This window comes from Kogia breviceps, chromosome 12 (assembly GCF_026419965.1).
Source record: "Kogia breviceps isolate mKogBre1 chromosome 12, mKogBre1 haplotype 1, whole genome shotgun sequence".
Taxonomy (NCBI): Eukaryota; Metazoa; Chordata; class Mammalia; order Artiodactyla; family Physeteridae; genus Kogia; species Kogia breviceps.
The window spans coordinates 85,852,034-85,866,796 of NC_081321.1; the positions used below are offsets into that span (position 1 = coordinate 85,852,034).

The 14,763-nt window shown below is 40.2% G+C and overlaps 1 protein-coding gene across 5 annotated transcripts in view; it reads right to left on the bottom strand.

Moving 5' to 3' along the window:
- GLT8D2 (glycosyltransferase 8 domain containing 2) overlaps nucleotides 1-14,763 on the bottom strand; it is a 55,288-nt gene that overhangs the window by 16,769 nt on the left and 23,756 nt on the right. For all 5 annotated transcript variants that reach the window (XM_067010010.1, XM_067010008.1, XM_067010009.1 and 2 more), the window contains 2 exons: nucleotides 5,969-6,015; nucleotides 3,523-3,615 (listed from right to left, as the gene is read on the bottom strand). In XM_067010010.1, the coding sequence (XP_066866111.1) occupies nucleotides 3,523-3,615; nucleotides 5,969-5,987 (112 nt within the window). In that variant the 5' untranslated portion in view covers nucleotides 5,988-6,015. The remainder of the gene's footprint in view (nucleotides 1-3,522; nucleotides 3,616-5,968; nucleotides 6,016-14,763) is intronic.

A 14,763-nucleotide genomic window follows, 5' to 3' on the forward strand; every position in this document is an offset into this window, starting at 1 on the left:
GTGCCTCTCAAACCCTTCTTAATGTACAAAGAAAGCACATATACTACATATTATATAAATATTACATGAAATTTGATGTATTATTTTAAAACCAAAATGAAATCATACTTTTCATAGTCTTCTGTAACCTGCTTTTTCCACTTACATACCACAGACATCCATCTTTCCATGCCAACTATGTTCTTTTGAGTGGTATTTCATAACACTGATTCTCTCTTTTTAAATTTTAACACTGTGTGGGATAAAAATGTGCTATTGGATCCATTCATGTGGTGAAAACACTTTATCGTATATAAATATATAGCCAATTAGTCAGGATGTGCATTTCCTCACAGTTCTTTTAACAGCTATTATACAAGCAACTCATTTCTTTCCGTGGAGAAAGGAACTTGCAATGGGATCAGCCGATGGAATGTGTTGGTTTATGGGCAGGAAGTAAAACGTGAGGAGTAACAAGCTCAAAGTTCAGACAACATTTGACCTTGTATGACCTTCTCTCTTTCTCCCTCTCTCTCTCTCTCTCTCTCTCTCTCTCTCTCTCTCTTTCTCTCTCTCTCTCGACCTTTCTCAAAGCAATTTATTGAGTCATTAGTTACATACTGCTATGGACTGAATTGCATACCCCTAAAATTCATATGTTGAAGCCCTAACCCCCAGTACCTTAGAATGTGGCTGTATTTGGAGATAGGGCCTTTAAAGAGGCAGTTAGGTTAAATGAGGCCCACCCTTAATTCCATATGGCTAGTGTCCTTATAAGAAGAGGAAAAGGCACCAGGCCACGTGAGGACACAGAGAGAAGGCGTTCCTCTGCAGGACGAACCAGCCCTGCCGGCACCTTGATCTTGGACTTCCACCCTCCAGACCTGTGAGAAAATTAATGTCTGTTGTTTAAGCTACCCAGTCTGTGGTATTTTGTTATGGCAGCCCAGGCAGACTAATATAGATTTCTTTAAATTTACCTACTGTAAGTACATAGTTCAATGATATTTAGTAAATTTATCCCATTTTAGAACATTTAGAATGTTCTAAAATCCCATTTTAGAACATTTTCATCACCAGAAAATTTCCCTTCAGCTGGGCTGCAGTCAAGCCACTCCCACTCCCAGCCCCAGGCAACCACTGACCCGTTTTCTGTCTCCATAGATTTGCCTTTCCTAGAAATTTCCTTTAAATGGAATCATACAACATGTGGTGTTTTTGGTCTAGCTTCTTTCATTTAGTATGTGTGTGAGGTTTATTCATATTGTATCATGTATTAGTAGTTTGTCCCTTTTTATTGTTGAAAAGTACTCCATTGCATTGATATAATACATTTTATATATTCACTACTTGATTCACATGTGGATTGCTTCTAGTTTGGGGCTACTATCAATAATGCCCTATAGGGCTTCCCTGGTGGTGCAGTGGTTGAGTCCGCCTGCCGATGCAGGGGATACGGGTTCATGCTCCGGTCCGGGAGGATCCCACATGCTGCGGAGCAGCTGGTCCCGTGAGCCATGGCCGCTGGGCCTGCGCGTCCGGAGCCTGTGCTCCGCAACGGGAGAGGCCACGGCAGTGAGAGGCCCGCGTACCACAAAAAAAAAAAAAAAAAAAAAAAAAAAAAAAAATTTAAAAATTTTTTAAAAATAACGCCCTATAAACACCTGCATACATATCTCTGTATGGAAATCATTCACTTTACAGAGGCTCCCAATGTTCATCTAGACCTGATTATACATATTTTTAATTTTTAATGAATTTTTAATTGATTAATTAATTAATTTTGGGCTGTATTGGGTCTTTGTTGCTGCGCGCGGGCTTTTCTCTGGTTGAGGTGAGCGGGGGCTACTCTTCCTTGTGGTGGCGGGCTTCTCATTGCGGTGGCTTCTCTTGTTGCGGGGCACGGGCTCTAGGCACGTGGGCTCTGTAGTTGTGGCGCACAGGCTTAGTTGCTCCGCGGCATGTGGGATCTTCCTGCACCAGGGCTCGAACCCGTGTCCCCTGAATTGGCAGGTGGATTCTTAACCACTCGCCTCCAGGGAAGTCCTTATGAATTTTTTTACATTGAAAAAGTCAGCTTTGTGAGAGCAGGGACGTTATTTCGTTCCTTGTAGTGTGTCCAGTGCCTAAGCCTCTGGCTTAAAAAAAAGTGTGAATATGAATGTATACAATGCACCAAAATATTAATTGCATTTGTCTTTGGCTGATACAGCTACAGGTAATATTTTTCTTTTGTATTTTCCATAAATGAGTATATTCATTTTGCTGATATAAAACAGTAAACTAATAAAAAATAAAACACTACTGGTGCTACTTAATTTTTGTGTGTGTTGGCTTTGTATGTTTGGAGAAGTGAGGTTCCATCCCACGCAATTCACCCCTGAAGAGGGAAACCGGGCTCCCCAGTGTAGCTGGAGGAGGCCATATGGTCAATGCAGCGATTTTGCTCATAAGCAAAATTATTGAGAGACTCCAAAAGGATGGATGCAGAGCAGGCCACTCAGAGCGAGGTCCGGAAACCAACAGCCTCAGCATCAACTGGGAGTTTGTCAGAAATGCAAATTCTCGGCCCCACCCCCAAACTACTGATTCAAAACCCGGGGCCAGGACTGTGTTTGAACAAGCCCTCTGTGTGATTCTGATATGTGCTAAGTTTGAATAGCACGGATCATTCTAGAACACAACTGAAAATTTGGCCTTGGGTGGATATTCTACAAGAAGGTACTTGGAAGCTGACTGAATTTTTGTTTCTCTCTGGACCCAGCTATAGGAAGGATTCAAACTGTGTTTTTATGTATCTCATCTTGATGGACCCCATGCCTGCTTGCCTGCTCCATTCTTCTTTTTTTTTTTCTCCTCTTCTTTTTTTTAATATATTTTTTTTCTTTGTGGTAAAATATGCAACATAAAATTTACCATCTTAACCATTTTCAAGTGTACAGTTCAGTGGTATTAAATACATTCACACTGTTGTACAATCATCACTGTCATCCATCCCCCTAACGCTTTTCATTTTGTAAAACCGAAACTCGGGCTTCCCTGGTGGTGCAGTGGTTGAGAATCCGCCTGCCAATGCAGGGGACATGGGTTCGAGCCCTGGTCCGGGAAGATCCCACATGCCGCGGAGCAAATAGGCCTGTGCACCACAACTACTGAGCCTGCGCTCTGGAGCCCGCGAGCCACAACTACTGAAGCCCGCACGCCTAGAGCCCGTGCTCCACAACAAGAGAAGCCACCGCAATGAGAAGCCCGCGCACCGCAACGAAGAGTAGCCCCCGCTCGCCGCAACTAGAGAAAGCCCATGTGCAGCAACAAAGACCCAACGAAGCCAATAAATTAATTAATTAATTAATTTTAAAAAAAAAACACCCTGAAACTCTATACCCATTAAACAATAACTCCCCTTTCCCCTCCCCCCACCCAGCCCCGGGCAGTCATCACTATGCTTTCTGTCTCTATGAATTTGGCTACTCTGAGTACCTCATGTTGGTGGAATCACAGAGTATTAGACTTCTTGTGACTGGCTTATGCCACTTTGCATACCTGTTTCGTTCCTGAGCACAGTCCCCCTATGAACTTTCTTATACAGAATTCCACAGACGGTCACAATCAGAAGGAACAGCAACACCTGGTTAACTGAAATAAAAACAGAAACATGTTCAAGGATAACCTAGCAAACTGAAATTGCGGAATAAGTTTAGAATAGCCAGTGGGAACAGACGCTCTCCCTGACATACACAGGACTGCAGGGCTGGAACCTTTCTCTAGGCAGGTAGCACGTGGAGTCAAGAGTTAATCTGTGATACTGCTGATACTCAAGGATACACAGATGTAGTTTAAGGACAGCCAGGGCTAAACCCAGGCAGTCTGATGGCAGAAGCTATAACCTTGACGACTACATGATGCTGCCTCTGGAGCCACTTTCTGTGCAGGAATACTTTGTTTCAAATAATAGCCAACATTTTTTTTTTTTTTTTTTTTTTTTTTTGCGTTACGCAGCCCCCTCACTGTTGTGGCCTCTCCCATTGCGGAGCACAGGCTCCGGACGCGCAGGCTCAGCGGCCATGGCTCACGGGCCCAGCCGCTCCGCGGCATGTGGGATCCTCCCGGACCGGGGCACGAATCCGTGTCCCCTGCATCGGCAGGTGGGCTCTTAACCACTGTGCCACCAGGGAAGCCCCATAGCCAACATTTATATAACACTTATGATGAGCCAGTGCTTATTATGAAGACATGTTCTTAGTCATTATAACAGCTGCTTCTCAGTTAGTTCTACCACTGGTCAAGGAGATGATGTACATAAAACTCTTGCCCTGAGTAAGAGGTTAGAAGATCCCAATACCTCTTCCCAGCCTAAGCCTCCAGGGCCATCCTTTCCAGAACAGTGATGCTTGCCCTTAGGATTTACTGAGAACTAGAATGGTGTCGGGCAGTGTTTTCCTAAGTATGGAGCCATATACCACTGGTTGTACATGGGATGATTTAGGAGGCTTGTGTTCATAGCATTAAGTAACATTAAATCACAGTGAGAAATCAGTCCTAATTTCATATGCAGGCAGGTAACAAAAGCTACCCAGAATTGAATAACATTACTCTAACCATATATATTTGGACAATCACCTTCTTTTGAGACATAACTGTTACTCTACTTATAGTAAGGGTATATACTTTCTGTTACAAAATACACTTATAATTTTTTAAATGAGTCAATTTAAAGAAAATAGTAAGTCATGCACAGAACAGAAGGAACACAGATGATGAAAAGTTGAGAAAGTGGTACACTGCCATATGCGGTACACAAATGCCTGCAGTTTGGTAAACACTGGCAGAAGGGGAAAGGGCTCGGATTTGAAGTCAAACTCAAATCTCATTTTACCACCTACTAGCTGTGTGGCCTTGGACAGGTTACTTAACCTCTCTGGGCCTCAGTCTGCTCATCTGCTAAATAGGGATTGTAATAATAACCATTACCTTGCAGGGGTGTTTTGAGAGTTACCAAAGACAATGTAGGCCCAATAAAGACTTTAAAATTGTTTTGTATTATTATTTACTATTTTTGTGTGTCAAGATATTTATACTTATTGGCCTCATACTGATCTATTTTCTGGCCCCTGGGCCTTTGTCTTCACATTTGTAAAAGGAAGGAGTTGGACAATCTCCACGGATGCCTTCCAGAGCTATGTCCTAAGGCTCAATGGTTCTGCCTTGCTGACATCCATCTCCTCTCTGCCTTTCTGGGTTATCAGATTCAGCCACAGACAACCAGATACTATACTCAGTTTAAAACAAAACTATAGAGAAACAGAAGACAAGGGACAAAGTTCTACAGTTTATCGATACAACTGATTAACATTCGATTCCCACAGCCACTTTGAGGAAGCAGCCTAATGTCTACTACCATCTGACCCTTTTTTAGTGTAAGTATGTCCCATGCAATATTGGGGATATACTTATACTAAAAAATTATTCATAGTTTATTAGAAATTCAAATCTAACTGGATATCTTATCTTTTCATCTGCTACATTGGACAACTCTATTCTGAGGGTAACTAACACAATTAGGTAATTATTTTTCCCCTAGATTCACAAACAACTGGATATAAAATCAGAGGCAAGTCCAGGTTTTGATGGGGTCTGAAGATTACATAATTTTAAGTGAATCTTTAAGAATAAGAATATGAAATTACAAATGCTAAATTAGGCAGGAACATGAATACTTATTTAAAATGAGAAAATAAATAATATTTGCAAGTTTTATGGAAACATCTGACCCCTCTCATGAAAAATCCACCTCTGAACAAAACACTCAACAACTTTCTACAGAAATCATCCTCATATGATGATGCCAACAACTGTCTGTGGGAAAACTATCCATGAAAACCACAGAAGATTTAAAAAAAAAGAAAGAAAAAGAGCAAGATTCAGCATCAAAACAGTCCTCCAAAACTATCTATTTTTAATCATAATTTTTTAAAGTTTGTAATCTTACTTTTTCGTAACAAAGCCATGTGTGTTCATGTGGATAAAAACTGTGACCTGTGGATTAAAGAATAAAAATTATTTTTAAAAGACAATCAACCCAAAAGTCATAATACAATTATTAAGGACTACATCTTTGACTATTTGCTATGTGGAAAATTTTGCAATCATTCTTAACTGTTCTGAATCTAGAATTTTGAACTAAATATTTCTTGAATTTAGTGCTCACCTCTTCAAATTGATTTCTCTGGCTGTATAAAATGTACAAAGGACTCCCAAAGTGTAATCTTTTACCTTCTCCAAAAACTGCCCTGTCAGCCCTCTGGGTTAGCAGATCGGATGGCACTAACTGGAAGAAATGTCACATAAGAAGTTTTCCTTGATGTAAAATATCAATCCTGTGCCTTTTTTTCCTGCTATCATAACTTCATTCCTTTCATAAGGAAGCTTCTACATCTTCAGGAATCCTTTGTGAAAACAGAACCATCCTGAGAGGGGCACATTTTACACTCCATTCAATCATTCCGTAAATATTTATTGAGATCCTACTAAAAGCCCAGCACTGTGCTATGTACTGGGGATGCAGCAATGCACAAATCAGTCCCAGTCCCTATCATCATGGAGCTGCTTTCAGTAGAGAAAACAGATATTAAAATATAGCAAGTAAAATAATTAGATTATGGTAAGTGATACGAACTAAAAAACAGAAATGCTGGGATAAAGATGAATAGAGACCAGGAGGCATCTTGGTGAGAAATCAGGAAACACCTCATTGAGGAGATGACATTTGATCAGAAGAAAGGGCAGGAGCCAGTGGAGAGAATACAGAAGAGCATCCCAGGCAAAGGGAACAGCAAGTGCAAAGGCCCTGGGGCTGATGATTCTAAGTGCCGAAAGATTCAATGTGGTTGGAACAGAGTGGACTAAGGGAGAGACTGGCTAGAAGAGGCTGGAGACAAACTGTGGGGTCTGTAAAGGAATATGGATTTTATTTATTTATTTTTTTGGCTGCGTTGCATCTTTGTTGCTGCACACGAGCTTTCTCTAGTTGCAGTGAGCGGGGGCTACTCTTTGTATGGTGTGCAGGCTTCTCATTGCGGTGGCTTCTCTCGTTGTGGAGCACGGGCTCTAGGTGTGCAGGTTTCAGTAGTTGTGGCTCACGGGCTCAGTAGTTGTGGCACAGGGGCTTACCTGCTCAGCGGCATGTGGGATCTTCCCGGAACAGGGATCGAACCTGTGTCCCCTGCATTGGCAGGTGGATTCTTAACCACTGCGCCACCAGAGAAACCCCTGGATTTTCTTTTAAATGCATGTAACCCCCTCCATCAGCCTTTGTCTTCCTTAAAGCCCTAAAGCAATGTTTTTCAAACATTCCCACAGAAATTCTGATGATAAAGGAGAGCAGACACTCCAAAGTCATCCCCAGTGAGTTCAAAATATCTTACAAGTTTCTTGTTTTACCTTCAAGTTCATGTAAATTGTACATAAATATAGGGGAAAAAATAGTCCCTTCATTGTCGGAAGAGCTCCTCTCAGGGAGAAAACTCTTCATTATGAAATCAAGGTCTTCTATACACAGATGTGATGGATAGGGGTGAGATCAGGAGAAAGCTAACGGGGTCGAGTAAATGATGAGCTGGAATCCCCGGGTTTGGCAGCAGCCCAAAAAGAACAGCGTGTAAGGAGGAGAAAGATCACAGGACAGGAGCTGCCAGTCGCCCAAGAGAATTTCTTTCCCTGTGCAGATGGGCCCTAGGGACTTTCAAAGAACTGGAATTTCCGATATGCAGTCCACAGTCTCTGCCATGCTCTGCACCTTCTAATACCCGCCCTACCTCTGCACTGCTTTCCCCTCTGGATCTAATGACACATGTTGCTGTGTTTGAGGGAAATCAGGGGAATGGGGCAATGTTCTTTATTTTGGACATGGAGGACAGGGGAGAGAAACAACTGAGCTAGAAAGTTCTGTGAACACTGGACATGAGAATGGAAGTCATCAAGAATTGGTACAAAGTTTGGAGGGAATATTGGATGGAGGAAAGGTGAGTTAATTACATTTGAATCTACAAATCTATGGCAGATGGCAGGAATCTTAACCTTTTTTTGACATAAATATCTTGGAAGTCTGGTGAATCCCATAGACCTCTTCCCAGAATAATGTTTTTAAAAGCTTAAAAGATATATTGTATTGTAAAGAAAACCAATTACAAAATTTTAAGAAAAGAAAATTATCAGAATATTGGGGGAAAAAACATTTTTGTGATACCTATAGCATTTAAACATGCTTCTTTATTAAATAACAAGGGCTATTAGCAGGTATAATACTTATTGTAACTTTAAGTAGTAATAAGCTTTAAAAAATGTGACATATTTGTAACAACTGTAATGTAACATGAAAGTATCTGATTTATACTGATGATGAAGTCACAGGTACTACAGTTACTTCTGTGGTGTGTTTCCTATATTCACAAATGAAGGAAATGCTCAAATTTTTTCTCATCTAAGTGCATGAGAAAATGAAATGTATCCATGGACACTTTGAGGTTCTGGGCATCCCAGGTTAAAGGTTACAGAATCCCTGGAGTAGGTTGATTGAACTGACATCTGGGTGAATATGTCATAGAAAAGTCATGTTTTTAATGTTTTACCATCTAGAAAAACTGCTGCTTTGGGAAGATTTGCCAGGTTTGTGCTGTGGCTTTTTGTAGTTTTAACCACTGGATGCCAGGGAAGTCCCAGGAACAACTTCTTTTAACAGAAGAGGCAACTACTTCTTTAGAGAATAAAGAATTGGCCTTATGAGAACTATTTTTCTGCCAAGACATTTGAGACATGCTGACAAGGTAATTTCTTTACATATTCTGGATACAGGTCTTTTGTTAGATATGTGATTTACAAATACTTTCCCCCAGTAGGTGGCTTGTCTTTTCATTCTTTTAACAATGAAAAGTTAAAACTTTGCACAGGAAAAGTTTTCCATTTTGATGACGTCAAATTCATCAAATTTTTGGGCTTCCCCCTGGTGGCGCAGTGGTTGAGAGTCCGCCTGCCGATGCAGGGGACGCGGGTTCGTGCCCCGGTCCGGGAAGATCCCACATGCCGCGGAGCGGCTGGGCCCGTGAGCCATGGTCATTGAGCCTGCGTGTCTGGAGCCTGTGCTCCGCAACGGGAGAGGCCACAACAGTGAGAGGCCCGCGTACCGAAAAAAAAAAAAAAAAAAAAAAAAAAAAATTCATCAAATTTTTGCTTCTACAGATCATGCTTTCAGTGTCGTATCTAAGAATTTTTGGCCTAACCCAAGATCAGGATGGTTTCTTTTATATTTTCTTCTGAGAATTCTGTAGTTTAATATTTTACATTTCAATGTGAGTTAATTTTTTATATGGCATGAGGTATAGGTTAAAGTTCATTTTTTACCATATAAATATCCAGTTGTTCTGGGATCATTTGTTGAGAAGACTATCCTTTCCACTGAACTGATTTTTTTTTTTAATATTTCATTCTAATTTTAGGGTATTCAAAGGGAAGTTTGAGATTTATCAAGGAGTTTGAATCTAAAGGATGATGTGTGTCCCAAAGAAGGTTTCTGATTCTCTCTTACACTTTCTAGATTTGGATAGCAATCAGTGGCTAAAAAGTAAGTTATATCATCAAATACAGATTCAATGTTCTCAAAATAGCACCAGGCCTAAGGAGACAAGAAAACGGCTGATACATCATGAAAAATTTCAACCAAACATTTCTCCAAATCCAAATCGTATCTTTTCACAATATTCTGGAGTATTTTATTTCTGCTCTGAAAATCCAAGAGAGCTAACAGACTCTCTGTTCTCAAAATATGCCTGTTATAACTCTGCTTCCTGGACGTCCCAGTTCACAATTTATCTATATGCTTATCATAATACCTTCTATATTCATTAGAAGAAGCAGTGGGCATTAAGAGAAGCAGAGAATAGCAAGGCAAGTTTGATGGGAAAAAAATGAAGTTTAACCATTAGAAAAGAATTTTAGATTGTAAAATTCATCTTAGGAGATTGGCTCAAGATGGCGGAGTAGAAGGACGTGCACTCACTCCCTCTCGCGAGAGCACCTGCATCACAACTAACGGCTGAACAATCATCGACAGGAAGACACTGGAACTCACCAAAACAGATACCCCACGTCCAAAGACAAAGGAGAAGTCACAATGAGATGTCAGGAGGGGTGCAATCACAGTAAAATCAAATCCCATAACTGCTGGGTGGGTGACTCACAGACTGGTGAACGCTTATACCACAGAAATCCACCCACTGGAGTGAAGGTTCTGAGCCCCACGTCAGGCTTCCCAACCTGGGGGTCCGGCAACAGGAGGAGGAATTCCAAGAGATTCAGACTTTGAAGGCTAGTGGGATTTGACTGCAGGACTTCGACAGGACTGGGGGAAACAGAGACTCCACTCTTGGAGGGCACACACTAAGTAGTGTACGCATCAGGACCCAGGGGAAGGAGCAATGACCCCAGGGGAGAGTGAACCAGACTTACCTGCTAGTGTTGGAGGGTCTTCTGAAGAGGCAGGGGGTGGCTCTGTCCCACCATGAGGACAAAGACACTGGCAGCAGAAGTTCAGGGAGTACGCCTTGGCATGAGCCCTCCCAGAGTCTGTCATCAGCACCACCAAAGAGCCCAGGTAGGCTCCAGTGTTGGGTCGCCTCAGGCCAAACAACCAACAGGCAGGGAACCCAGCCCCACCCAGCAGCAGACAAGTAGATTAAAGTTTTATTGAGCTCTGCCCACCAGAGCAACATCCAGCTCTACCCACCACCAGTCCCTCCCATCAGGATGCTTGCACAAGCCTCTTAGATAGCCTCATCCACCAGACAGCAGACAGCAGAAGCAAGAAGAACTACAATTCTGCAGCCTGTGGAACAAAAACCACATTCACAGAAAGATAGACAAGATGAAAAGGCAGAGGGCTATGTACCCCCATGAAGGAACAAGATAAAACCCCAGAAAAGCAACTAAATGAAGTGGAGATAGGCAACCTTCCAGAAAAAGAATTCAGAATAATGACAGTGAAGATGATCCAGGACCTCGGAATGAGAATGGAGGCAAAGATTGAGAAGATGGAAGAAATGTTTAGCAAAGACCTAGAAGAATTAAAGAACAAACAAACAGAGATGAACAACACAATAACTGAAATGAAAAATACACTAGAAGGAATCAATAGCAGAATAACTGAGGCAGAAGAACAGATAAGTGACCTGGAAGACAGAATGGTGGAATTCACTGCCATGGAACAGAATAAAGAAAAAAGAATGAAAAGAAATGAAGACAGCCTAACAGACCTCTGGGACAACATTAAATGCAACAACATTTGCATTATAGGGGTCCCAGAAGGAGAAGAGAGAGAGAAAGGACCCGAGAAAATATTTGAAGAGATTATAGTAGAAAAATTCCCTAACATGGGAAAGGAAATAGCCACCCAAGTCCAGGAAGCACAGAGAGTCCCAGGCAGGATAAACCCAAGGAGAAACACACAAAGACACATAGTAATCAAATTGACAAAAATTAAAGACAAAGAAAAATTATTGAAAGCAACAAGGGAAAAATGACAAATAACATACAAGGGAACTGCCATAAAGTTAATAGCTGATTTCTCAGCAGAAACTCTACAAGCCAGAAGGTAGTGTCATGATACACTTAAAGTGATGAAAGGGAAGAACCTACAACCAAAATTACTCTACCAGGTAAGGATCTCATTCAGATTCGATGGAGAAATCGAAAGCTTTACAGACAAGCAAAAGCTAAGAGAATTCAGCACCACCAAAACAGCTCTACAACAAATGCTAAAGGAACTTCTCTAAGTGGAAAACACAAGAGAAGAAAAGGACCTACAAAAACAAACCCATAACAATTAAGAAAATGGTAATAGGAACATACATATTGATAATTACCTTAAACGTGAATGGATTAAGTGCTCCAACCAAAAGACACAGCCTCGCTGAATGGATACAAAAACAAGACCCATATATATGCTGTCTACAAGAGACCCACTTCCAACCTAGGGACACATACAGACTGAAAGTGAGGGGATGGAAAAAGATATTCCATGCAAATGGAAATCAAAAGAAAGCTGCAGTAGCAATACTCATATCAGATAAGATAGACTTTAAAATAAAGAATGTTACAAGTGACAAGGAAGGACACTACATAATGATCAAGGGATCAATCCAAGAAGAAGATATAACAATTATAAATATATATGCACCCAACATAGGAGAACCCCAATACATAAGGCAACTGCTAACAGCTATAAAAGAGGAAATCAACAGTAACACAATAATAGTGGGGGACTTTAACACCTCACTTACACCAATGGACAGGTCATCCAAACAGAAAATTAACAAGGAAGCACAAGCTTTAAATGACACAATAGAGCAGACAGATTTACTTGATATTTATAGGACATTCCATCCAAAAACAGCAGATTACACTTTCTTCTCAAGTGTGCACGGAACATTTTCCAGGATAGATCACATCTTGGGTCACAAATCAAGCCTCAGTAAATTTAAGTAAACTGAAATCATATCAATCATTCTTTCTGACCACAACACTGTGAGATTAGAAATCAATTACAGGGCAAAAAAACATAAAAAACACTAACACATGAAGGCTAAATAATATGTTACTAAATAACCAAGAGATCCCTGAGGAAATCAATAAATACTTAGAGACAAATTACAAGAAAAACATGAAGATCCAAAACTTGTGGAATGCAGCAAAAGCAGTTCTAAGAGGGAAGTTTATAGTAATACATGCCTACCTCAAGAACAAGAAAAATCTCAAATAAACAATCTAACCTTAAACCTAGAGGAACTACAGAAAGAAGAACAAACAAAACCTAAAGTTAGCAGAAGGAAAGAAATCATAAAGATCAGAGCAGAAATAAATGAAATAGAAACAAAGAAAACAATAGCAAAGATCAATAAAACTATAAGCTGGTTCTTTGAGAAGATAAACAAAATTGATAAACCATTAGCCAGACTCATCAAGAAAAAGAGGGAGAGGACTCGAATCTATAAAATTAGAAATGAAAAAGGAGAAGTCACAACAGACACAGCAGAAATACAAAGCATCCTAAGACACTACTACAAGCAACTCTATGCCAATAAAATGGACAACCTGGAAGAAATGGACAAATTCTTCTAAAGGTATAACCCTCCAAGACTGAAGCAGGAAGAAATAGAAAACATGAACAGACCAATCACAAGTAATGAAATTGAAACTGTGATTAAAAATCTTCCAACAAACAAAAGTCCAGGACCAGAGGGCTTTACAGATGAATTCTATCAAACATTTAGAGAAGAGCTAACACCCATCCTTCTCAAACTCTTCCAAGAAATTGCAGAGGAAGGAACACTCCCAAACTCATTCTATGAGGCCACCATCACCCTGATACCAAAACCAGAGAAGGGTACAACAAAAAAAATTACAGACCAATATCACTGATGAATATAGATGCAAAAATCCTCAACAAAATACTAGCAAACAGAATCCAACAACACATTAAAAGGATCATACACCATGATCAAGTGGGATTTATCTCAGGAATGCAAGGATTCTTCAATATACACAAATCAGTCATTGCCATATTAACAAATTGAAGGAGAAAAACCACACACTCATCTCAATAGATGCAGAAAAAGCTTTTGACAAAATTCAACATCCATTTATGATAAAAACTCTCCAGAAAGTGGGCATAGAGGGAACCTACCTCAACATAATAAAGGCCATATATGACAAACCCACAGGAAACATCATTCTCAATGGTGAAAAACTGAAACCATTTCCTCTAAGATCAGGAACAAGACAAGAATGTCCATTTTCGCCACTATTATTCAACATAGTTTTGGAAGTTCTGGCCACGGCAGTCAGAGAAGAAAAAGAAATAAAAGGAATCCAAATAGGAAAAGAAGAGGTAAAATCGGCACTCTTTGCAGATGACATGATGCTATACATAGAGAATCCTAAAGATGCCACCAGCAAACTCCTAGAGCTAATCAATAAATTTGGAAAAGTTTCAGGATACAAAAGTAATGCACAGAAATCTCTTGCATTCCTATACACTAATGATGAAAAATCTGAAAGAGAAATTAAGGAAACACTCCCATTTAACACTGCAACAAAAAGAATAAAATACGTAGGAATAAACCTACCAAGGGAGACAAAAGACCTGTATGCAGAAAACTATAAAACACTGATGAAAGAAATTAAAGATGATATAAACAGATGGAGAGATACACCATGTTCTTGGACTAGAAGAATCAACACTGTGAAAATGACTATATTACCCAAAGCAATCTACAGATTCAATGCAATCTCTATCAAACTACCAATGACATTTTTCACAGAACTAGAACAAAAAATTTCACAATTTGTATGGAAACACAAAAGACCCCAAATAGCCAAAGCAATCTTGAGAAAGAGAAAAGGAGCTGGAGGAATCAGGCTCCTGGACTTCAGACTATACTACAAAGCTATAATAATCAAGACAGTATGGTATGGCACAAAAACAAATATAGATCAATGGAACAGGATAGAAAGCCCAGAGGTAAACCCACGCACCTATGGTCAACTAATCTCTGACAAAGGAGGCAAGGATATACAATGGAGAAAAGACAGTATCTTCAATAAGTGGTGCTGGGAAAACTGGACAGCTACATGTAAAAGAATGAAATTAGAACACTCCCTAACACCATACACAAAAATAAACTCAAAATGGATTCGAGACCTAAATGTAAGACTGGACACTATAAAACTCTTAGA